The sequence below is a fragment of the Triplophysa dalaica genome, chromosome 5 (assembly GCF_015846415.1).
Source record: "Triplophysa dalaica isolate WHDGS20190420 chromosome 5, ASM1584641v1, whole genome shotgun sequence".
NCBI classification, from domain to species: domain Eukaryota; kingdom Metazoa; phylum Chordata; class Actinopteri; order Cypriniformes; family Nemacheilidae; genus Triplophysa; species Triplophysa dalaica.
Window position 1 is genome coordinate 25,396,667 of NC_079546.1, and position 24,113 is coordinate 25,420,779.

The window sequence follows — 24,113 nt, forward strand, 5'->3', positions numbered from 1 at the left end:
AATGGGTGGTTCCATGAACAGTGTCTGGGATTTAAAAAAAGAATTGAAACGAGCAAGAGAACACAACTGGAATTGCAAGCTATACTCTTTTGAATGTCTTTGAAACCAATAAAATTGTCATTACAATGTCTGAATGTTTTAATGAGCGACAAGAAGAGATTGTGTACGTGAATTCTAAAAACAGCATACTGTATATAGGAAATTTTGGGGGGGGTTATTTAAAAAACGTATCCTGATATTGTTTGAATGCCAATCTGAGATGCTGTACTATGATTCTGAGATGAAATCATTTTCAAGAAACCGGTAGTTTATTTTTATTTTTATCTGACTATAGAGAAAAAACATTCTTTATAGGACATCGAGGGGACTTTTGTTGAAAAATATCTCATCAAACAGTCCTGATATGGTGTATGAAAAGTGACCTATTTGTCAGTTATGGTCAACCATAATCGAAATGTGACCTCTGCATTTAACCCATCGTGTAAGTTGTGAACACACACACTGAATCGTGAAAACAGACACACAGAGCAGTGGGTAGACATAACTTTTTTGTTATGAGTCTGTCTCTTTAACCACTAGGCCACAACTGGCCCTATAGGTCAAAACCAACCACCTGCCTTAGCAACGGCCTGGCAACCACCCAGAACGCCACACAAACTGCATAGCAACACTCTTATTACCAACAAAATACTTTATCAACGGCCTCGAAATCACCTAGAACAATATAGAAACTGCATAGCAACCCTTTAACGTCATCTCTCATTGCCCTAGAAAGATCAGTCACTTTGATGTGACGGAAGGAGTGCCTCCTGACTTGATGCACGACTTGTTAGAAGGTGTAATACCATTAGTAGTCAAACTTGTTTTGTGTAAGGCACACCGTGATAAGCATATGACTATACAGGAAGTAAATGCTGAAATGAGTCAATTTTCCTAAGGTCAAAATGATAGAGCAAACAAACCATTCCAGCTTTCAGAGAATTTTTTACATAATTCAAATCTCTCAGGGTCAGCCTCACAGAAATGGTGCCTGTTTAAGATTTTACCCTTTTTGATCGCACAACGCATACCACCCTGTTCAAAGTATTGGAATGTCTACCTTCTATGTCGAGAAATTACAGATATTGTTATGGCACTTACAATAAAAAGAGAAAGCCTTTTGATTCTTGACCTGAAAGTGAACGAGTTCTTGCAAGAGTTAAAAGATGTATTTGATGTCATCACACCAGAGTGTCATTATCTAATACATTACGCAGACTTATTTCATCTCACGGTCCGCTGCGCCCTCTGTTGTGTAAGCGTTTTGAAAGCAAGCATTTGTATTTTAAGAATGTTTCAAGCACCTGTAAAATCTTCATGAACATCACTGCTTCTTCAAGCAAAAGACACCAATTCAAACAGTGATGGGAGTTTTCATCCAGAAGCATGCTGTGTGATTATGAAGAAGTTACTGGAACAAATTTGAGCACGCCTTTCACATCTTTACCCAAAGAGCTTCAAAATACATTGAAAAGTAACAAAAAATGTCAAGTCTTAGATTTTGCAGGTAAAACAATTCATTGTGTCAAAGAGGCTTGTCTTAACAATGTAAAGTATGCAACAAAGATGTTTTTGTTGTTGATGTTGTGCATACAGAGGAAGTTCAATCATTCTGTCAGGTTAAGTATGTCTTCAACATCGACACATTGTGGGTACTGTGTGGAAAACTGTCACTTCCACATTTGTTTGATTCTCATTTTCATGCATTTCATGTTTCATATGACAAGGACTGGTTTTGTATGATGCCAGGAGATAAACTGGAATACCACGCACTTGACCTTCATATGGTTGATGATGTTTTGTATGTGGGAGCCAGATATGTGTACTTAATTAATAGTAGAATTGTTACAATGTTTTTTTGGATGTTTTTGCGTTAAACATCACATTAGTTTTTATCAGGAATACTTTATGCTTTGATTGTTCATCTTAAAATTGTAGTGTTAATGGTATAGTTCAGGCAAAAATAAAAATGATGTTATCATTCACTCCTCCTCATGTACTTCCAGACCTGTATACATTTATTTGTTCTGCTGTACTCAAAGATATTTGGAAGAATGTCTTTAACCAAACAGATCTCGCCTAGCATTCACTGTGATAGTATTTTTTTCCTGCTATGATAGTCAATGGTGGTCGAGAACTGATTGGATACCAACATTCTTCCAAATATCTTCCTTTGAGTAGCGCATGTATACAGGTCTGGATCAGCTTGAGTGAATGATGACGGAATTTTCATTTTTGCCTGAACCATACCTTTAAATGACTGGTATAGCATGAAAAGCAATACAAAAAAAATATTAATTTGTTATATTGTATTGCAGTTATTACAGTTTTGTCACATTCAATTGTAAGTGTTATATTGTTGGTGGGATATTGTATTTTACATGTTACATTTTAGTTAAATGTTTTGCATCAAAAATAAAGTTTTTAAAAGTGATATAATTTTTTTACATTTTATTGTAAAGTACAAATATGGTGTTTGCAGGTTTCCACTATGTGCTAGACCAGTGTTTGTTCAAACACTTATGTATTTGATGGCATGTATTAACATTTATTTATATTAAAATGATGTCTTCTCAGTTAAAATCTTTAATGTGTTACTTAATTGATAAATGGCCTGCAATAGTGCTCAAAGGAACACATTTGCCAAAGTCGTGGCCTAATGGTTAGAGGGCTGGACTCGTGACCAGAAGGTCGCCGGTTCCATCCTCAGGTCAGGCAGGTTACGATTGAGGTGTCCTTGAGCAAGGCACCTAACCCCTACTTGCTCCCCGGGCGCTGCAGTGATATCTGCCCACTGCTCAGGGTGTATGTTTGTTCACCACTTGCTGTGCGTGTGTTCACTGCTCACTGGATGGGTTAAAAGCACCATAACTGACAAACAGGTCACTTTCACTTTCATCTCACTGTGTCACATTTACACTTCACATATCTATAGAATAAGAGTCAGTTCTGCACACGACTGTTTAGTTTTGTATGAAGATCAAACACAAGAGCAGTGAAGAGAGATCTTGATCATAAATACTATAGATGACATGAATGTGTGATGATAAAACACCTCTATGTGTGTAAAACACTACAAGAATCTCAACTAGACATCAAACACTTTCAGACTTTATTAAAGTTTCAGATAAAAACACACAAACTGATCAAATCTACAGACTGACACAGACTTTCTGTAACAAGTCCAGACTGAAAACTGAGCAAAAGTCTTGTAGTGTATTTCAGCCTTAAAGCAGCTGAAGACCGAACTCTGATAGTTTATATCCGGTACAATACCGCCACATTCTGCGATAATCGCGCAACAATAACCAAAGTCAGACCTTTACATTTACTTTAAAGCATGTTCTTTATGATAAAACAGTTGGTCAAATTTTCAAACGCCGTATGTCGCGTCATAATCTAAATGATAATACACATACACAGTAAATGCTTACAAACATGAGAATCTCTTTAAAGGAATAAGTGTGTGGCTCTTAAAAGAGCCTTTGTGTGCGGCGGATGAAAGCGGCGCTTTACTTGGAGCTGGTGTACTTGGTGACGGCTTTGGTGCCCTCGGACACGGCGTGTTTGGCGAGTTCACCGGGCAGCAGCAGACGCACGGCGGTCTGGATCTCTCTCGACGTGATGGTGGAGCGCTTGTTGTAGTGCGCGAGACGAGACGACTCACCGGCGATGCGCTCGAAGATGTCGTTGACGAAAGAGTTCATGATGCCCATCGCCTTGGAAGAGATGCCGGTGTCGGGGTGGACCTGCTTGAGCACTTTGTACACGTAGATGGCGTAACTCTCCTTCCTGGACTTTCTGCGCTTCTTTCCTCCCTTGACGGCGGTCTTGGTGACGGCCTTCTTAGAGCCCTTCTTGGGCGCGGGTTTGGCTGGTTCAGGCATGATAGTGCTCGTATGAAGTCAAGACTAATAATAAATGACACTAACTGCACAGGGGTATTTATTCACTCCCGCATGCAAATGTTTAGCGTAACGGAGCCTGTTGTCTGATTGCGTGTCTTCGTCGGCCGAACCCATAAAATGTGTTTATTGGTCAGATCATAGTTCGACGGGTCGGATAGAGAGCCAATGAAAGTGTTTCCCGCCCACAGTCTCGTGTTTGAAGGTGACCCTCCCACAAGCGATTCAGTTTCCTTTGTTTGCTCTTCCCGCTCTTTTTCGAATTTGATAAAAAATAACCTTTATATCTGAATTAACTCTACATTATGTACTTCATCGTGTCATAAAAGTCACTTAAAGAGTTCATACAGAAAGTATTTCATTCTTTTATGAGTTATTGAGAAACTTTGGTCAGCTAATGTTTATATAGTTAGATGATGATGATTGTGATTCTTTTTCGAGCACCAGAAGTGTGTAACACAACAGATTAATCTCATCAGTTGAGGTTCTCCAAAACGCATCTGGGATAATAAAACGTGACATTCATAACATTTCGTTTGTTATGATATAACTTCTGAAGTTATAAACTCCTCGAGTGATAAAGTGGCTTTTAGAAGAGCAGTTGGGTTTCATAAGTCTTGTTTTAAAGTGAAAGTACGTCATCGTGTCATCACAGTCCGTCAAAGATTTCGTCCAGAAAGCATTTAACCCTATTACACGTTATTCACGATACATTGCACGTGCTGACGTTTATAGTTACGTCATGATGATTGTGTTTCTTATTCGAGCGAAAGAAGTGTGCAACACAAGTTCTAAAAGTTTGAGTTCTCGTCAATCTTGATTTATTTTATAAAAATTCATCTCCTCGAGTGAGACAGTGGGTGGCTCTTAAAAGAGCCGTTGTGTTCAATGTTTTACTTCAGAATAAACGCGTTTAACCTCCGAAGCCGTACAGAGTGCGTCCCTGTCGTTTCAGCGCGTACACGACGTCCATGGCGGTGACGGTCTTTCTCTTGGCGTGCTCGGTGTAGGTGACGGCGTCACGGATAACATTCTCCAGAAACACCTTCAACACACCGCGAGTCTCCTCGTAGATGAGACCGGAAATACGCTTAACACCACCGCGGCGAGCAAGACGACGGATGGCAGGCTTGGTGATGCCCTGGATGTTATCACGCAACACTTTGCGATGACGCTTCGCGCCTCCTTTACCGAGTCCCTTTCCGCCTTTTCCTCTTCCAGACATGAGTCTTACTTCAGTGAGTACAGTGTAACAAGGAATCGAAACCGTGAGCGGAGGACTTAAACCTGTGCTTATAGGACCTAATAGAAACAGGGGCAAGAGGGCGGGACCAGCCACGTCATTTACACGTTTGTCTTAACGCCTCTGCCCTCACAAAGCTCTCAGTAAATCTCTTAACGGTGTAACTTACAGGAAACACGAAGTTTAAGATTTAAAAAAAAAAAAACAATAAACTTTAAGTGATAGTTCACCCAATAAAATCTTTCATCATATATTCTGCCTTATATTTCTTACCCGTTTAAATGACTTTGTTCTCACAAAACACATGTTAAGATATCCCTTTATATTGTAATAATATATTAGATTGAAATGATAGATGACCACTAGCCAAATTTAGCTTCGCTTTTTATCTACTATATCCAAATGAGTATTAAAAGTGTTTGAGGAAGGAAAGTGTTATTGACATGTGATCCGACGCTCTTAAGAGGAATGATTTAGCGCAGACTAATAGATGAACAAACACACGGGGTATATCTGCTGCTTAAAGAGACACTGATAAGATAATAATCATTCTTAATATTGAGCAATCACGTTTTCTAAAATAATATTCATCATTGACAACTTGCGTTACTATTTATGTTTGTAAAAAACGGTGGAAATCGTGTCGTTCAGTTGATGTGGTGGCTCTTAAAAGAGCCGTTGAGTTGTTATTAAAGCGGGACTTAAGCGCGCTCTCCGCGGATGCGGCGGGCCAGCTGAATGTCTTTGGGCATGATGGTGACCCTCTTAGCGTGGATGGCGCACAGGTTTGTGTCCTCGAACAGACCGACCAGATAAGCCTCGCTGGACTCCTGCAGAGCCATGACGGCGGAGCTCTGGAAGCGCAGATCCGTCTTGAAGTCCTGAGCGATCTCTCTCACCAGGCGCTGGAAAGGCAGTTTGCGGATGAGCAGCTCGGTGGACTTCTGGTAGCGGCGGATCTCTCTCAGAGCCACGGTGCCGGGCCTGTAACGATGAGGCTTCTTCACGCCGCCGGTGGCGGGAGCGCTCTTACGGGCGGCTTTGGTGGCGAGCTGCTTCCTCGGGGCTTTGCCACCGGTGGACTTACGAGCGGTCTGCTTGGTTCTTGCCATTGCTGCGGTACTTGCTCTCTTCTGCGTTCAGTACAGAATATGTCTGCAATTGCGATGTGCCTGGTTTTAAAGGCTAGAACACGCAGCGCGTCAATGACACGGAGACACTCGATTGGCTGATCTGTGACGTCCGCTCGAGACAATGAGCCAATGGCCGCGGGATAACGTTCAAATGAAATTGGCGGGACATTGAGTTTCCTTTGTTCAGATCACGCTTTACGTACGCAAGACAAGATCATCATCATCATCATATACTCTTTATTTACATTTAGTCATTTAGCTGACGCTTTTTTATTTTATAATCGTGTATTATTCCTCTGATCAAACGTTTGCACGTTGCTATTGAACAAAGTTCACATAGAAATGACTTTAACTACAAATCAAATAAAAATAATCCTTTCTTAATTTAAACCCGTTAAAACAAGACGCTGAACAATTATTATTTTACTCTGATAAAACGTCAAAGACATCTTGTTAGCTACCGTACGAGTAAACATAAGTATATCTGGTACAATATTTGGGGCAGGGGTCTGTTTAAAATGCGACATCATTTATATCAGGTCTATGATAATGTATTAATATACAAACTCGATGGATTAAATCAGAAACCTCGTCGCTCTCTCAGTGATAATGTGGGTGGCTCTTAAAAGAGCCTTTGGTTTGAAACGAACTGTCCCCCGTTTACTTGGTCTTAGCGGGTTTGTCGGTCTTCTTGGGCAGTAAGACCGCCTGGATGTTGGGTAACACACCGCCCTGAGCGATGGTCACGCCGCCCAGAAGTCTGTTCAACTCCTCGTCGTTACGCACGGCCAGCTGTAGATGGCGGGGAATGATCCGACTCTTCTTGTTGTCCCGAGCGGCGTTTCCAGCCAACTCCAGGATCTCAGCGGTGAGATACTCGAGGACAGCGGCGAGATAAACTGGAGCTCCGGCACCGACGCGTTGTGCGTAGTTACCTTTGCGAAGTAGCCTGTGAACACGGCCGACGGGAAACTGAAGACCCGCTCTGGATGACCGAGTCTTAGCTTTCGCTCTTGATTTACAGCCGGTTTTACCTCTTCCACTCATTGTTGCTTAAAAATAAAATCCTCAAGATTATAGAAAGACGAAGGAAATGTGAGACATAGTTTTAGGTTTTCAGCATTTATACGTGCCTATCGTTCGCTTATTGGTTGGAGTCTGTGAAAAGTTCAAACCAATCACTGAACTTCCCTCCAAAAACCAAAGCCCGCCCATTTCTTCCCGTCTGCCTGTTTTGTTTCAGTTTTTGATCACGTGATCTTTCACTACATTAAATCTTATATCTGCGGTCTTTTCAGAGACGTCAATAGGAAACAACAGTATGAACAAAAGAAAACATTTATACTGACAACATAACTTCAGATGTTGCGCCGATTATGAATTAAATGCTCTGACGATCATATCTTGTGCACTTAATTTGAACCAGATTTCTCAGCATATTCATATATAAAGAGTTTTCCTGTAGCTTAGAAGAGCAAGGTTGTGGGTTCGAGCCCAGATATCTATGTATAAATGTAAAGGATAATGCACTGTAAGTAGCTTTGGATAAAAGCGTCTGCCAAAGGAATAGATTTAAATGTGAGAACACAACCATAATATCAACACATCACTGAAACACAACTCTTTAGTGGGCTGGTGGTGGCTCTTAAAAGAGCCTTTTGTAATAGAAAGTCTGGAGAAGTAAACTACTTCTTTTTCGGGGCGGCCCTTTTAGGCTTCGCTGCTTTGGGCTTTGTCGTCTTGGGTTTTGCAGCCTTGACCTTCTTGGGGCTTTTAGCTGCTTTCTTTGGACTCTTGGCTGCCTTCTTGGGGGCCGCTGGCTTCTTCGCCTTCTTGGGGCTCTTCGTTGCCTTTTTAGCGGCGGTGGCGGCAGGTTTCTTGACCTTCTTGGGAGACTTCTTTGCGGCGGTCTTCTTTGCCGCTGCGGTCTTCGGCTTCTTGGCAGCAGCAGCGGGCTTCTTCACTGCGGGCTTCTTTGCTTTAGGAGCGGCTTTCTTCGCTGGCTTCTTAGTCTCGACTTGTTTTTTGTTGAGTTTGAAAGATCCTGAAGCACCGGTTCCTTTGGTCTGGACCAGCGTGCCTTTAGTCACGAGGCTCTTGATGGCGAGCTTGACGCGGGAGTTGTTCTTCTCCACATCGTATCCGCCGGCGGTGAGAGCTTTCTTCAGGGCGGCCAGAGACACACCGTTTCTCTCCTTGGAGGCCGTCACGGCTTTAACGATGAGATCACTCGCGCCTGGACCCGCTGTCTTGGGTTTGGCTGCAGATTTCTTCTTGGGCGCTTTCGCCGGCGGGGCTGCTGGAGCTGGAGCGGTTTCTGCCATTTCTCTGTTCAGATCTGTACTGTCACACTACAGTTGATCAATAATGCGGCGCTGCGCTCTTAAACACTACATGAGAACCATATAGACTCAGCTCGACCTGTCAGTGCCTCTGTGAGCCGCAAACTCTTGTGTTTTCTCCTGCGACATTTCGTGTTAATATCAGAGTTTTAAAATCATTTGACGGAGTGAAAACAGCGTGAACACAGAGCAGAGATCCAGAGCTTTATTCAGAGACTAAACTACACGACAGTAAAGGGTTTATTATTTCACTGTTACATTAAAAACACGACCAGCATCGATCTCTAGAGAAAAGCTGCGCGTGAATTTCATGTGATTTGTTTGTGTAAACATTGATGAAACATTAAACATGTTTTCTGTTTATTTAACATACAAGTAATAAATGATTTGAGTTAAGTTAATGTCATTCAGGGACTTGTAAAGTGTTTCATACAGAAGTTGTTTTGATCAGATTGAAACCTCTCGAGGTATTTGTGTGAATGACACAACGCTGTTTGTGTTACTGATGTGTAAATGTTTTATATTCAGACTGACGAAACGTAAAAACGGACAATAAATATGGATTAAATATAATAAAACTAAATCTTTTTGTCCAGTATTGACATTGAATTATTTTTTCTTACAGACAACCAAGTTTGCTGCAGTCAGTCTTGGGTTCTGAATGATTGAAACGTTAAAGCAGTTATTATTATTACTTTTATTTAGTGTTTTATCTTCTGTAAATTGTTTTTTTTTGTTTTGCAGACATATTGAAAACAAGTTCTTTTTATTGTTTTTTTTAGTCTGTCTGTAACAAAAAAAGAAGAAAACTGTGAATCTGTCCTGGATGTCTTTGGCATATGTACATAAACTGACTTGTTTTAAAGATTAATCTTTTATTAATTTAACTGCTTTATTCAGTCACTATACACTACCAGTCAAACGTGTTTGAACACTTGAATGAAATGTTTCTCGTGGTCTTAAAAATGATTTAATCTGAAGGTGTTTAAATGTCTGAAATTATACAACGACAGGAAATGTGCTAAATTAAATATCTTCATTATCAACTAATATATCTGTGTATATATATATATATATAAACGTTTTTGAAATGGATGACTTTGACTAAATAATGCAAAAGAGCAACCAATAAGAGCTCACATGAGAACTTGTTTAGTGGTGTTTGAAAAGAATCTTCTAGGTGAAACGTCAAGCAGTTGATGATAAAATTAATTTCTGCAAATATCAGGCAAACAATGACTACATTGAAGATGTATATAACAGGTTTATAGCAGATACATAACATTTTTTATTTGATTGTTTAGATTTTTTCAGTCACAACATCTTCAGTCCACAGTTGCCTTTTTCTAAATGTGGAAAAAATATGAATAAATGAGGGATTAAGTGTTTGAAAATTTTTGACCAGTAGTGTAAATTGCTTTTTATAAAAATGTGCTTACATTTAATCATTTAGCAGACACTTTTACAATGAGGTAAACAACAGAAGCAATTGAAACAACATCAGGACAAAGAGCATATGTGCAGTAAAACTGGTCTCATAGCCAGGGACGGCCCTAGCATTTTGGGGGCCCTAAACTGAATCATATCTGACAATGTCAAATTAACAACACATTATTATCCCTTTACAGCTTTCCTGTAGCTCAGTGGTTTGAGCATGGTTCTTGCAACACTGAGATCATGGGTTCGGTCCCAGGGATTGAACGCTTACCCTTTTCTTGATCCTTTATTTTCTACTCTTCTTTCCTCTTCTTCTTCTTCTTTCCTCTTCTTCCTCTTCTCTGCACCAGACAGATATTGCCGCCTTAAATTTTTAATCTTTGCACAGTTTAAAGCTAACGCACATGATGATTGACAATGACACATGGAGGCCCCATGCAACTGCCTATATCGCTTATTAGGTAGGGCCGGCACTGCTCATAGCCTAACACAAAGATAAGATTGTTTTTTTGATTGAAAGAGTAGAAAAGAGACAGAAGTCAGAACTGATGGATCAGGTGATGACAGATGAGATGTGTTTTCAGATGATTTTTAAAGATGGACACAGAATCTGATGATCTTGTAGCAGCGGGCAGATCATTACACAAATGTGGAACAGATCCAGAGAAAGTACGTGAGAGAGTGATTTTTGACCTTTTTGTGATCACACCACAAGACGTGGTTCATTTGCAGAGTGGAGGGATCTGACGGGTACATAAGTCTGTATGAGCGAGTGAAGATATGGAGCTGCAGAACCAGTGGAGGTCTTGTAGGCCGAGAGCAGAGCTTTGAGTTTGATGAGAGCGACTACAGGAGTCAATGTAACTGAATGAAGAGAGGAGTGATGTGTGGCATTGGATTAAATTTCTCCTTTAGTGTGTGTTGATAAGAAAAGAATGTAGTGCAATGTCTTTATTGTCATGACAAATATTGTATATTATAATTTTTAAAGAACACAACTTATATCACCCTATTCAATAAACTTCACCTCCTTCATCTCTTTATCTGCCTTGAGATTGAAGTAGTTTAAACATGTGACAGAGTTAATTAAACTTTAAATGATAATCAGGAAACACTTTCCTGTATGAGAAGTAGAGATGTAACATAACGTTATAATTCACCCCAAAAATGTATAGTCTGTTATCATTTACTCAACCACAGGTTGTTCCTCCAGTTTATATTTCTTTGTTCTGATGAACATGATGGAAGATATTTGGAAGAATGTTTTTTGCTTTCCAAAAAGCATCCTTTGTGTTTAGCCTAGTGTCAGTTTTGGAACAATCTGATGGTAAGTAAATGATGACAATATTTTTATTTTTGGATGAACTATCACTCATTATATCAAAACTGTTGTGCGTCACACAGCATCTGTGAGGAGAGGAGAAAGAGGGGGTTGGGCTTTGAGTTTGGAGGGAAGTTGGCTGATTGGTCTTAATGTTTTACCGTCTCCGACCAATAGTCGACAAGCCGAGGGTTTCAAATAGTGAGAACTGCAGCGCATGAGCTTCATCTTTCTTTCTTACAGAGTAAGTAAACCACCACAGCTGAAGAAAATGAGCGGCAGAGGCAAAACCGGCGGCAAAGCGAGAGCTAAGGCCAAGACTCGCTCCTCTAGAGCGGGACTTCAGTTCCCCGTGGGCCGCGTCCACAGACTCCTCCGTAAAGGCAACTATGCGCATCGTGTGGGTGCTGGTGCCCCAGTGTATCTGGCCGCCGTGCTCGAGTATCTGACGGCCGAAATCCTTGAGTTGGCCGGAAACGCCGCTCGAGACAATAAGAAGACTCGCATCATCCCCCGTCACCTGCAGCTGGCGGTGCGCAACGACGAGGAACTGAACAAACTTCTGGGCAGAGTGACCATCGCTCAGGGCGGCGTTCTGCCCAACATCCAGGCCGTGCTGCTGCCTAAGAAGACCGAGAAGCCCGCCAAGACCAAGTAAACGGGCGACAGTTCGTTTCAAACCAAAGGCTCTTTTAAGAGCCACCCACTTCTCCGATAAAAGAACGATGCGTTTCCTGTGTCTCCATGCCGGTGTATTACAGATTAAAACTGCACATTCTGCTTTCAATTCATAAACCTGTATTGGATTATTACTGGTTTGAGACGACAAACCGAGTCTAATGTTCAGTCAAACAGCTGAAGAATATTTGTTGTCTCCCGAGTCATGTATAACCGGCTCTCATATATAGAAGTTGAGCGCTTGTGTCAGTAAATGTGTTCATGCTGCACTTATGATGCGATGTGAAGAAATGTTAGTTTGAATCTTAGGCGATAACCTTTTTTATCGTGACGTCACGTTTGTTGATCTGCAAAAGTTGCACATTTCTGTTCAGATAAAATGACACGAGTATAAAATAAAGAAGTCAGGAGAAATATTTATAGTTCAATTTTATTCTGTTTCTTATAAAATCTTAAATGTCACGCTTCTTTGTACATTAGATTATGTTGTACTCGGGTAGAATAGAACAACGCCGAGGTCATGGGTTCGATCTCCGGGGATTAAACACTCAGAAACAAATGTATAAGATAATGTGATGTACGTCACTGTGGATAAAATCATCTGCTAAATACATAAATGTATATTTAATGATTTACTGAAGGAGCGGTGAGGAAAATAAAAAAGTGACGTGCCACTAGCACCGCCCTCGCACGCGTGTGTTTCAAATAGGTCCTGTAGGTACTCTCGAACATCATGTCTGGAAGAGGCAAAGGCGGAAAGGGATTCGGAAAAGGAGGCGCGAAGCGTCATCGCAAAGTTTTGCGTGATAACATCCAGGGCATCACCAAGCCCGCCATCCGTCGGCTTGCTCGTCGTGGCGGAGTGAAACGTATCTCCGGTCTGATCTACGAGGAGACTCGCGGTGTGTTGAAGGTGTTTCTGGAGAATGTTATCCGTGACGCCGTCACCTACACGGAGCACGCCAAGAGAAAGACCGTCACCGCCATGGACGTCGTGTACGCGCTGAAACGACAGGGACGCACTCTGTACGGCTTCGGAGGTTAAACGCGTTTATTCTGAAGTTAAACATTGAACACAACGGCTCTTTTAAGAGCCACACACTGTCTCACTCGAAGAGATGAATTTCAGAAGTTATATCATCAAACGAAATACTGTGAAAGTCACGTTTTATTATCCTGGTTTTGTTTCTGACATCTCGTTCTTTATTAACTGATGAGATTAATCTGTTGTGTTAAACGCTTCTCTCGCCCGAAGAAGAAACTCCATCATATCAACTATATAAACGTAAACACGCCCAAAGCTGCTGAATAAAGCATAAAAGGGTGAAATGATTTAATGCTCGAAATCTTTAAGTGACTTTGATGACACGATGACGTAATTCTGTTCTAGTGTAGAGTTAATACAGAAATAAACGTTTTATTTTAATTCAAATTCGATAAAGAGCGGGAAGAGCAAACAAAGGAAACTGAATCGCTTGTGGGAGGGTCACCTTCAAACACGAAACTGTGGGCGGGAAACACTTTCATTGGCTCTCTATCCGACCCGTCAAACTATGATCTGACCAATAAACACATTTTATGGGTTCGGCCGACGAAGACACGCAATCAGACAACAGGCTCCGTGACGCTAAACATTTGCATGTGAGAGTGAATAAATACCACAGCGACGAGACTCTTCAACATTCAGCATTTACTCATCTGTGAAGAAGCATCATGCCTGAACCAGCCAAACCCGCGCCTAAGAAGGGCTCTAAGAAGGCCGTCACCAAGACCGCCGTTAAGGGAGGAAAGAAGCGCAGAAAGTCCAGGAAGGAGAGTTACGCCATCTACGTGTACAAAGTGCTCAAGCAGGTCCACCCCGACACCGGCATCTCTTCCAAGGCGATGGGCATCATGAACTCTTTCGTCAACGACATCTTCGAGCGCATCGCCGGTGAGTCGTCTCGTCTCGCGCACTACAACAAGCGCTCCACCATCACGTCGAGAGAGATCCAGACCGCCGTGCGTCTGCTGCTGCCCGGTGAACTCGCCAAACACGCCGTGTCCGAGGGCACCAAAGCCGTCACCAAGTACACCAGCTCCAAGTAAAGCGCCGCTTTCATCCGCCGCACTCAAAGGCTCTTTTAAGAGCCACACACTTATTCCTTTAAAAGAGATTCTTATGTTTGTAAGCATTTACTGTGTTTGTCTATTATGATTTAAATTATGACGCGATATACGGCGTTTAAAATGGCAACAAATCGTTTTCTCATAAATAACATGTTTTAAAGTAAATATAAATGTAAAGGTCTGACTTTAGTTATTGTTGCACGATTATCGCAGAAGGTGACGGTATTGTACCGGATATAAACTATCAGAGTTCGGTCTTCAGCTGCTTTAAGGCTGAAATACACTACAAGACTTTTGCTCAGTTTTCAGTCTGGACTTGTTACAGAAAGTCTGTGTCAGTCTGCAGATTTGATCAGTTTGTGTTTCTATCTGAAACTTTAATAAAGTCTGAAAGTGTTTGATGTCTAGTTGAGATTCTTGTAGTGTTTTACAGACATAGAGGTGTTTTATCATCACACACATTCATGTCATCTATAGTATTTATGATCAACATCTCTATTCACTGCTCTTGTGTTTGATCTTCATACAGAACTGACTCTTATTCTATAGATCTATGAAGTGTAAATGTGACATAGGGAGATGATTTCATATGAAAAATTGAATGTCAAATATGTTTACATTTGATGGTTTTCCCTTCGATAAAATAGCCATGGTTGATTTTCATAAATATTTAATTTGTGTGACAAAGTTATTAAAAATGTTATAATTAATGTTGGTGCATTACGGGCACTAATGTAAAACTTACTGCAGTAAAACACAATTAGAAGTCTTTAAAAGTCAAATCTATACATTGTTTTGACTTGCAGATAATCTTGATAAAATGTATTTAATTTAAAGATGGTTTGAAGATGTCTTTATAGATAGATACCACTGATAAATTGACAAACAATTGTTCAACTTCAAATAAACTAAATATGTGTTATTTTAATAAGATTTTATCTCAAAACTTAATGAGCAACTGAATGACAACTTCACTGGTTTTGCAGATATTAAATACAGTGATAAATCCAGCTACTCTTTCACTGAAAATATGAGAGATAATCCTGACAGAAAGACAATTATATATTCAGTTTAGTTGTTATGTTTTATTTAATTTACATTGGTGAGAGTTGAGATTCTGGCAAACACAAAGCGTTCATGTATCATTAGTATAGTGACTTACACAACTTTCCCAGAACACTTGTTTTTAGTTTTAGTTTTTTTGCTTTTTCTAAAGTTTAGGTTGAAAATACTGAAAATATGGCAAAATAATAAAGATGTGTTCAAGATCTTCAGCTGACACTGTGTATGTATATATCACTTTCTCTTAACAATGCATTGCACAACAACACACACCACCACTGACCTCTGCTGGTCTTCTGATGTATAACAATAACACAACACAACAAATGAATGAATTATGTGGTGACAAAAGAGGATGCATGTTTTCGAGAGACAACACTATTTCTGTGAAACCAGAAGCAATAATATTTGACAAATGGAGAAGTGATGTCTCTTCATAGACCACAACATAGTTCATTTGAATTATCTTCTGTTTTTTTGTGCTGATTTATGAGAAATATACGTCAAACCAAAATGTATTCAGACACCTTCAACATTTTTCATACGATCACAGTTTATTCGCTATAGTTTAGAAAACAGTAATAAAATATGTCAAGAACTCAGAGTTAAACTGTGTCAGAACGAAACCATGTTGATAATGTCAGGTGACTTTGACAGAAAGGTTTGTGTTAGGTTAGACTCATGTCTCTCACAGGAGTGAGTGGTTGTGCTTCTGTGTTTCACTCCTCTAGTTTTGAGGAGGTAGATGAGATGTGGTGGGAATGGATTCAGGGGATGTAGACCAGTCACACACATCTTGTGTTCCGCCTATGAGGAGCTTGTGGAGGCAGTCGCTCAGTTAAATGTTTACTTTAGTTAAATGTTGGTCTAGACTGATCCTTCATGACTTCGCTGCTAGATTTTTTATTTGCTCTTTCAGAGGTGTGTGGAGGATTTATGGCCACTTCACTCTCATTGGCTAGTGAGTTTTTGATTGACAGCTCCCTGACCAGGAAGCTGATACTGAAGACAGTGCAGTGATTAGAGACAGATCTGCATGCAGTTTTCAGCATTGTTTTTTATTTAGTTTAGCTTGTATAGCAGGGTTTTAGACTCTAACGCATCTAGAGTGGGACACACACTTTCAGGCTCCTCACTCTGTGACAACAAGCCAACGTCGAGTTAATACAGAATTGTTTCCATTCATTTTTATTGGCATTTTTAATTATAATCTTGAAACTTTTCCACGGTTGTCTTGCTGTGGATGAACCGGTCAGGCTGACAGGTCATGTGGTCGCTCTATGGCTGTGTTGGTTGTCAATGAGAGGCATCTATGGCTTAACCTCTCTGATATTTAGACATCTGACAGTTTTGACACACCGTCGTTGACAGATTTCATAGCTCATGTAAGGAGGTCACAGCACTCTAACAATATCTGTCTAGTCGTGATCTTTCATGTGGAGCTGTGACCCCAACCAGCAGAAAGCTCCTCATACGGTGCAGTGCAAACAGTGAGTGTCACTTTCAGAACAGCCTCTTCATCTACATGTTCTAGTTACTAACATTCATGTCTCTGATCATTTCTTTATCCACTTCACTGTAACTCCCCCTGTAATCTCAACATCCTTCATTCACTCTCCCCACCTGCTTTTATCCATGGTGCCGTCCTCCCTCCCTACCCACCATAACACTTTACTGATCTATTCATGTTGAATGAATGAATGAATGAGGTATTCATATAGTGCATTATTGCGTTGACTTGACAGAGATCTTTGATCTAAGCTTATTATTATTATTATTATTATTATTATTATTAAGCTTTCAAGCAACATCCACCAAACTTTCCACAAACCTTCAAACTGGTCTGAGTTGAGTTGCTATATCTTTTTAAACTGATCCAGGTTCTGGTTTTGGAAAACCGACTTTCAAAACCCCCAAATTTCCCATAGACTTAACATTGGGTAAAACGGCAAATAACTCAAAGTAAGGATGTTATAGAAACGTAGGAGTTACCACGTTTGAAGAGTCTGTCAGGCTCTATAAGAACAAATATCACAATGGGGTGTCAGTTGCACCCCTGGGGTGTAAGAGCTCCCCAAAATCCCCCCTATACTTATAATGGAGGAGGAAATATGCCCATATAAGGCGCTATAACTGTCCCGTGTTGAATATCTTTGCAGTATACCCACTCAGAGACAAGGGGGTGGGCTCATTTTACTCAGGCAACAAATCGGTATCCCAGAAACTTTATTAAGTTACGAAGCCACGCCCATAGCAACCATTTATAGCAACCCAGCAACTGCTCCCATAGACTCCCATTATAAAAAGTCCAGATGGATATCTTTGCAGCACAGTGTCGTAGAGACAAGGGGGTGGGCTCATTTGACTAAGGCAACCAATCAGTATCCCTGAAATTTCATTAAGCTACGAGGCCACGCCCATAGCAACAAAACATGTTAAATTAGCAACCATTTAACAAGACCTATAACTCTACATCAGAACATCGTAGAGACATGGGGATTGGTTCATTTCACTTAGGGTTTGACGCATCATCAATTGGCTTATGCTAAACCACGCCCATAGCAACCAAATAGGTTGCTCTAGCAACCATTTTGCAATGCCTATATCTCTGCATGAGAACATCGTAGAGACACGGGGGTTGGTTCGTTTCACTCATATCTTGGAGTATCATACTAGCAACATGCTAATTATGCTTACAACATTCTAAGCCCAGTTTTTACACACGGGGGTCATGTTATTTTTTTCATTATGTTAGAAAAAGTTGAACAATAAAACCTTTCAAACTATTTCAAACTCTTCAGGACAGGCTTTGTCAAGCCAACATAAAGTTTGTAGTCAAACTTTACAATCTAGTTTAATTTATATTATTTTACGTACTGCATTGCTAATTAAAGTAATTAAAAAAAACTTAATAAAAGTCACCTGTTTTAAGTTTAGATTTTCATATTCTATAACATTTGTATGTGTTGTTATAGTTTACACTATTAAAGAATGCTGAGTATTTTAGTATCCGTTAGTTTTGTGGGTTAATATGTTGTATTTAAGGTTTACAGGCAAAATTGGATTTAAGGGCAACACCAACCAAACACTTTAAAATTGTATCCACATCCACACTATATAATAATTTATTACTTATCATATATATATATATATATATATATATATACACTGTTTATTTATATATATATGAAGAGATTGGTTCAAACTTTTTTAATCATATTATTTTCTGTTAGATTGCTGTATTTTCTATATTTTTTGTAATGCACCAGTGAAAAAACTAAAATTTAATTCAATCTCAATTTGGAAGTATTCATATATATTAAATTATTATTCATGTTACTCATGTTAAGAACTGGATGTGCTTATTTTTCTTTGTTACTCTGAGTTCTAAAGCTATATATTGTTAAATTATAAATTAAATATACTAATAAAGATTATAATAACATTTCAGTGAATACAACATCTGAGTGACACAGTCGGTGTAGGGATTTTTATTGTCCACCAGATGGCGAAGTAGAGCACTGTGACAAAAGCGTCATAGCACCGATGTTACTGAGAACCGTAATGTACAAATAAACAAGTTTTAAGAATCAAGTGCCTAACTTAAGAAAACACTGATCAACATTTTCTGCAAAGCAAAGTTCTGTTCATTTTTAAAAAGAGCTTTTGTATACATATATGACAGATAAAGTGAAAGTGGTGTCTGTAATAAGTGAAGATGTTAATGGTGTTTTATTTCATTCTCTGGTGAGATCTTGACAGATTTCATGTGTTCATCTGTTATTTACACTTGATGTTCATCTAAAGTTGTGTGACTGTGAGTCAGTTGTATTTGTTGTGTTGTGTTTATCTTTTCTTCAGTGATTCTGTTTGTTATCAGTAAATGTCATCAAGGATCTTCACTTCATTATTCACTCTCATTAATCTTTGTTGTGTAACGTAACTCAAAAACAAGATGACTGTTTCACAGGAATATACTGTAATGTTAGTGTTAACAATAAAAACAATATTTAGTCAAATCTTTAACAGTGTGGGTGAAGAACAATCGAATGTTGAACAAGTGGCAACCACATGTGGGATTCATACTCGTATCCACATTATTAAGTGTATATGTTCTAAGAATCACTATTCTTGTTATTTTAAGAATATGTGAATGTTAAGAATGAAACAGGTGAACTGAAGAGAACTGATCACATGACTGAACTGTTTAAATATGTTAATAAACAGACGCTGTCAGACGCATCTGAAGAAAGACACAAAGCGTTTCTTGTATATATCCATCCATCCATCCATCTTCTTCCGCTTATCCGGGGCCGGGTCGCGGGGGCAGCAGTCTAAGCAGGGATGCCCAGACTTCCCTCTCCCTAGACACTTCCTCCAGCTCTTCCGGGGGGACACCGAGGCGTTCCCAGGCCAGCCGGGAGACATAGTCCCTCCAGCGTGTCCTAGGTCTTCCCCGGGGGTCTCCTCCCGGTGGGACATGCCCGGAACACCTTTCCGGGAAGGCGTCCAGGGGGCATCCGGAAAAGATGCCCGAGCCACCTCAGCTGGCCCCTCTCGATGTGGAGGAGAAGCGGATCTACTCTGAGCTCCTCCTGAGTGACCGAGCTTCTCACCCTATCTCTAAGGGATCGCCCAGCCACCCTGCGGAGAAAGCTCATTTCGGCCGCCTGTATCCGGGATCGAGTCCTTTCGGTCATGACCCACAGCTCATGACCATAGGTGGGAGTAGGAACGTAGATTGACCAGTAAATCGAGACCTTCGCCTTGCGGCTCAGCTCCTTCTTCACCACGACAGACCGGTACAGCGACTGCATTACTGCAGAAGCTGCCCCGATCCGTCTGTCAATCTCCCGTTTCATCCTTCCCTCACTCGTGAACAAGACCCCCAGATACTTGAACGCCTCCACTTGAGGCAGGAACTCTCTACCTACCTGAAGTGAGCAAGCCACCCTTTTCCGACTGAGAATTCTTGTATATATTTCTCATGGAATTTCAGGTTTTTAATCTGCCTACGAGTTCCACAGACGGGACCCGTAACACAAACTCATTGTCTTAACAGAGCCGGCTCCAGGCATGGGCAGGGGTGAGATGAGACCACCTACATGTATGTTTTGCCCACCCAATGAGAATTAAAATAATAACACCAAAAATTCAGTATGTTTCTATTGACTGGAACCAACGTCACTGTTCACTCACACAGCGGCTTTAGTTTGTTACAGAGAAGCTACATGATATGGAGAAAGAAAAATACTGTGCAAAGGATGTTTAGACGCACTGCACGCTTGCTTTGAGTTTATTATAAACAGTAAAGTACAGTACTGTAAAGTCTGATTCATTTATTATATCGGGAGTTTTTGCAGTTTTATTTTGTGCTGTTAACAAACAGCTATTATTTGGTTGCAATAGGCGACATTTTAACCTGTTGAGCGTGATGATTGATCATTAATGATGAACACCTGCTTTAACAAACACAATCACTGAAGGAAACACTAAACACTATCAGAGTGAATTCTTATTGTTGATGTTTCTTCAGTGATTGTGTTTGTTAACAGCAGGTGTTCATCATTAATGATCAATCATCACTTGTAATGTGAACTCAATTGATTATTTAACTGCATGAATAAATAAACATTTCACACCAGAAAGACTCTGCTTCAGTGTAAGTTTAACACTAATAGGTATGGACTCATTTTTACACCAGAGACTTTACTGTGCAGTGATCGTCCAGTGATGGGGATTGTTCTGAGCCCACTTTACAGGCTTCTGTTTATGTCCAGTTTACATAACCGCTTTATTAATGAGTAAAACATCAGTAAAATCAAACACACACAATTACTATATAAAGGACTATAATCAACAAAAAATATTTCTGTTTTAATCTTTTAATCTTCAGTAATGAATATGTGTTTTTTGTTTTTTTAACATCCTAAATCATTTAAATCCTGCATGTATTGCAGTCATATATTTCAGTGTTAGTTAAATTATATCAAAAGCAAACCTTAAGAAAGTCTGAGATCATGATAATAATTAATAATTTAATAAAAAATATCCGGGTTATTTCATAACACATTATTTTCATACTTTTTCTAAAATTTACAAACATTTGTTTTGTGTTGCTTAAAATTGGAAATATTCCACACTATCTTCCCTATGTAACAACTATTCATTTGAATACCATGCTGTTAATATCACTTTTCCCACTCAGCTCAGCGTTGTTGTAGTTTACCGTCCACCAGGTCCTCTTCACGACTTCATTGAAGAGTAAGATGTGCTGCTCTCATCATTTCCGGAGGATAGCGGCCCTCTTGTAGTCTTTGGGGACTTCAACTTCCACCTGGAGAAACCCTATGCTTCTGACTTCCACACCCTCACCGCCTCGTTCGACTTCATGCGCCTTGTCACAGCCAGTACTCACAGATCTGGAAACAAGCTGGATCTCATCTACATCCATAACTGCACCACAGATAACATTCAAGTCTCACCTCTTCAGATCTCGGAACACTTCTTTATCACTTTCAACATGCTCCTTCCTACATGCACTACACCAACACCACCACCCGTTCACTTTAGACGGAACCTTTGCTCTCTCTCCCCTAGCACACTCTCTGCTGACATCCTCTCTTCCCTCCAACTTTGTTTCTCTAGATGCTGACACTGCCTACGACACCATTTTGCTCAACACTTACATCCTGTCTAGATAACCTTTGTCCTCTGTCCTCCAGACCGGCTCGTGCCACTCCCCGCTGCCCCTGGCTGTCTGACATCATCCGTGAACAACGTAGTACACTCAGGGCCGCTGAAAGGAAATGGCGCTAGACCAAGAACTCTGCTGACCTAGGGGACTACCAGTCACTACTCTCCTCTTTTTCTGCAAGTGTTACCACGGCAAAAATTTCTTTCTATACCACCAAGGTAAGCAATGCATCTAACACTCGACAGCTTTTCAAGACATTTAACTCTCTTCTTTGCCCCAATCCTCCCCCGCCCACTTCATCATTGACTGCGGAAGACTTCGCTGTATTTTTCACTGACATCCATCAGCAAACACTTCTCGGTACCTCAGACCTCAGGAAACATCTCCCACACTCCAACCATCGAACTATCCTCTTTCACCCCACTTAAGGACACTGAAGTCACCAGGCTTCTCTCCAGCCACCCCACCACCTGTCCCCTTGACCCTAATCCCTCCGATCTCCTTCAGGCCATATCCAGCTCGCTTACACCTGCACTCACACACATCATCAACACCTCCCTGCTCACCGGCACTTTTCCATCCACATTCAAACAGGCCCAGGTCACGCCCCTACTGAAGAAACCAACATTGGACCCTTCTACTGCCGACAGTTACAGACCTGTCTCTCTCTTCCCATTTATAGCAAAAACACTTGAAAGGGCAGCTTTCAACCAGGTGTCTGCCTACCTTTTCCAGAATAAACTACTGGATGACAAGCAGTCTGGCTTCAAAACAAACCACTCCACTGAGACTGCACTGCTATCGGTCACAGAAGCACTGCGGCTTGCCAAGGCGGAATCTAAATCCTCTGTCCTGATTCTGCTAGACCTATCTGCAGCGTTTGACACTGTCAATCACCAGATACTGCTAGCAACCCTGTCATCACTAGGAATCACAGGCTCTATCACAGGTTGGTTCAAATCCTACCTCTCCGACAGATCCTTCAGGGTGTCATGGAGGGGCTCGCTGTCCATGGCTCACCACATGATCACTGGGGTCCCTCAGGGGTCGGTGCTTGGACCGCTGCTTTTTTCCATCTACACGACATCACTGGAACCCATCATACAGGCACATGGCTTCTTGTATCACTGTTATGCCGACGACACCCAGATCTACATCTCGTTTCACCCAGACGATACCACTGTAGCAGCTCGCATTACAGCCTGCCTCGAGGACATCTCAGCTTGGATGAAAGGGCATCACCTCCAGCTGAACCCTACCAAGACAGAACTACTCGTGTTTCCGGCACACCCTACGACCCAACACGATTTCAACATCCATCTTGGCAATACCACAATCACCCATTCCAAAACAGCCAGGAACCTCGGAGTAATATTTGATGAACAGCTGTCATTCAATGATCACTTTGCAAAGACAACACGGTCATGCCGATATGCCTTATTCAACATTAGAAAGATCAGACCCTATCTCACGCAGCATGCGGCACAATTCCTTGTCCAGGCCCTGGTAATCTCAAGGTTGGACTACTGCAATGCTCTCCTTGCTGGTCTTCCTGCAAAGGCTATGAAACCACTTCAGCTGGTTCAGAACGCAGCAGAATGCCTCGTCTTCCAACAGCCCAAAAGGGCTCACGTGACTCCCCTTTTCATCTCTCTTCAATGGCTATCGGCTGCAGACCGTATCAGATTCAAGTCACTAATGCTTGCCTACAGGACTATCACTGGATCTGCACCGGCTTACTTCCACACTCTCCTGCACTCCTATACCCCATCAAGATCCCTGCGTTCAGCAAACCAGCGGCGTCTTGTATTGCCTTCCCATAAAGGCAGTAAATCGCTCTCCCACTTGTTCTCATTCACAACTCCTTCCTGGTGGAACATTCTTCCTAACTCTGTCCGTTCAACCACATCTCTCACAACATTCAAAAAACGACTTAAAACCCATCTCTTCTGTGAATACTTGACAAAAAAAAAAACTTTCTCTCAACAGGTAGTGGTCTAGCTTTTGTTGAAACCTGTAACTTTGTATTGGCACCTAATGTATTATGGCTCCTGTATGAACTATCGCTTATTGCTCATAAACTCTTTGTAAGTCGCTTTTGATAAAAGCGTCTGCTAAATGTAAAACTAAATATGAAATAGTTTATT

General features: G+C 40.9%; 8 protein-coding genes across 8 annotated transcripts; 3 read left to right on the top strand and 5 right to left on the bottom strand.

The window, feature by feature from the left end:
• Positions 1 to 3,128: 3,128 nt before the first annotated feature.
• Positions 3,129 to 4,007, bottom strand: LOC130420774 (histone H2B-like). The gene has a single exon (XM_056748286.1). The coding sequence runs from the start codon at positions 3,924 to 3,926 to the stop codon at positions 3,552 to 3,554; it is 375 nt and encodes a 124-aa protein (XP_056604264.1). The 5' UTR covers positions 3,927 to 4,007; the 3' UTR covers positions 3,129 to 3,551.
• A 173-nt stretch (positions 4,008 to 4,180) lies between these two features.
• On the bottom strand, positions 4,181 to 5,177 carry LOC130420802 (histone H4). The gene has a single exon (XM_056748315.1). The coding sequence runs from the start codon at positions 5,167 to 5,169 to the stop codon at positions 4,858 to 4,860; it is 312 nt and encodes a 103-aa protein (XP_056604293.1). The 5' UTR covers positions 5,170 to 5,177; the 3' UTR covers positions 4,181 to 4,857.
• A 635-nt stretch (positions 5,178 to 5,812) lies between these two features.
• On the bottom strand, positions 5,813 to 6,431 carry LOC130420735 (histone H3-like). The gene has a single exon (XM_056748249.1). The coding sequence runs from the start codon at positions 6,297 to 6,299 to the stop codon at positions 5,889 to 5,891; it is 411 nt and encodes a 136-aa protein (XP_056604227.1). The 5' UTR covers positions 6,300 to 6,431; the 3' UTR covers positions 5,813 to 5,888.
• Positions 6,432 to 6,980: 549 nt separating this feature from the next.
• On the bottom strand, positions 6,981 to 7,367 carry LOC130420766 (histone H2A-like). The gene has a single exon (XM_056748279.1). The coding sequence runs from the start codon at positions 7,365 to 7,367 to the stop codon at positions 6,981 to 6,983; it is 387 nt and encodes a 128-aa protein (XP_056604257.1).
• A 430-nt stretch (positions 7,368 to 7,797) lies between these two features.
• On the bottom strand, positions 7,798 to 8,700 carry LOC130420724 (histone H1-like). Its single transcript, XM_056748237.1, has one exon. The coding sequence runs from the start codon at positions 8,642 to 8,644 to the stop codon at positions 8,006 to 8,008; it is 639 nt and encodes a 212-aa protein (XP_056604215.1). The 5' UTR covers positions 8,645 to 8,700; the 3' UTR covers positions 7,798 to 8,005.
• Positions 8,701 to 11,691: 2,991 nt separating this feature from the next.
• Positions 11,692 to 12,306, top strand: LOC130420744 (histone H2A-like). Its single transcript, XM_056748257.1, has one exon. The coding sequence runs from the start codon at positions 11,692 to 11,694 to the stop codon at positions 12,076 to 12,078; it is 387 nt and encodes a 128-aa protein (XP_056604235.1). The 3' UTR covers positions 12,079 to 12,306.
• A 525-nt stretch (positions 12,307 to 12,831) lies between these two features.
• LOC130420452 (histone H4-like) lies at positions 12,832 to 13,143 on the top strand. Its single transcript, XM_056747738.1, has one exon. The coding sequence runs from the start codon at positions 12,832 to 12,834 to the stop codon at positions 13,141 to 13,143; it is 312 nt and encodes a 103-aa protein (XP_056603716.1).
• A 668-nt stretch (positions 13,144 to 13,811) lies between these two features.
• On the top strand, positions 13,812 to 15,359 carry LOC130420778 (histone H2B-like). The gene has a single exon (XM_056748292.1). It carries the CDS (start codon positions 13,812 to 13,814, stop codon positions 14,184 to 14,186), a length of 375 nt encoding a protein of 124 aa, XP_056604270.1. The 3' UTR covers positions 14,187 to 15,359.
• Positions 15,360 to 24,113: the final 8,754 nt, after the last annotated feature.

Coding starts and splice junctions, on each gene's coding strand:
- LOC130420744 (XM_056748257.1), top strand. CDS start 11,692: ATGAGCGGCAGAGGCAAAACCGGCGGCAAAGCGAGAGCTAAGGCCAAG.
- LOC130420735 (XM_056748249.1), bottom strand. CDS start 6,299: ATGGCAAGAACCAAGCAGACCGCTCGTAAGTCCACCGGTGGCAAAGCC.
- LOC130420774 (XM_056748286.1), bottom strand. CDS start 3,926: ATGCCTGAACCAGCCAAACCCGCGCCCAAGAAGGGCTCTAAGAAGGCC.
- LOC130420778 (XM_056748292.1), top strand. CDS start 13,812: ATGCCTGAACCAGCCAAACCCGCGCCTAAGAAGGGCTCTAAGAAGGCC.
- LOC130420724 (XM_056748237.1), bottom strand. CDS start 8,644: ATGGCAGAAACCGCTCCAGCTCCAGCAGCCCCGCCGGCGAAAGCGCCC.
- LOC130420766 (XM_056748279.1), bottom strand. CDS start 7,367: ATGAGTGGAAGAGGTAAAACCGGCTGTAAATCAAGAGCGAAAGCTAAG.
- LOC130420452 (XM_056747738.1), top strand. CDS start 12,832: ATGTCTGGAAGAGGCAAAGGCGGAAAGGGATTCGGAAAAGGAGGCGCG.
- LOC130420802 (XM_056748315.1), bottom strand. CDS start 5,169: ATGTCTGGAAGAGGAAAAGGCGGAAAGGGACTCGGTAAAGGAGGCGCG.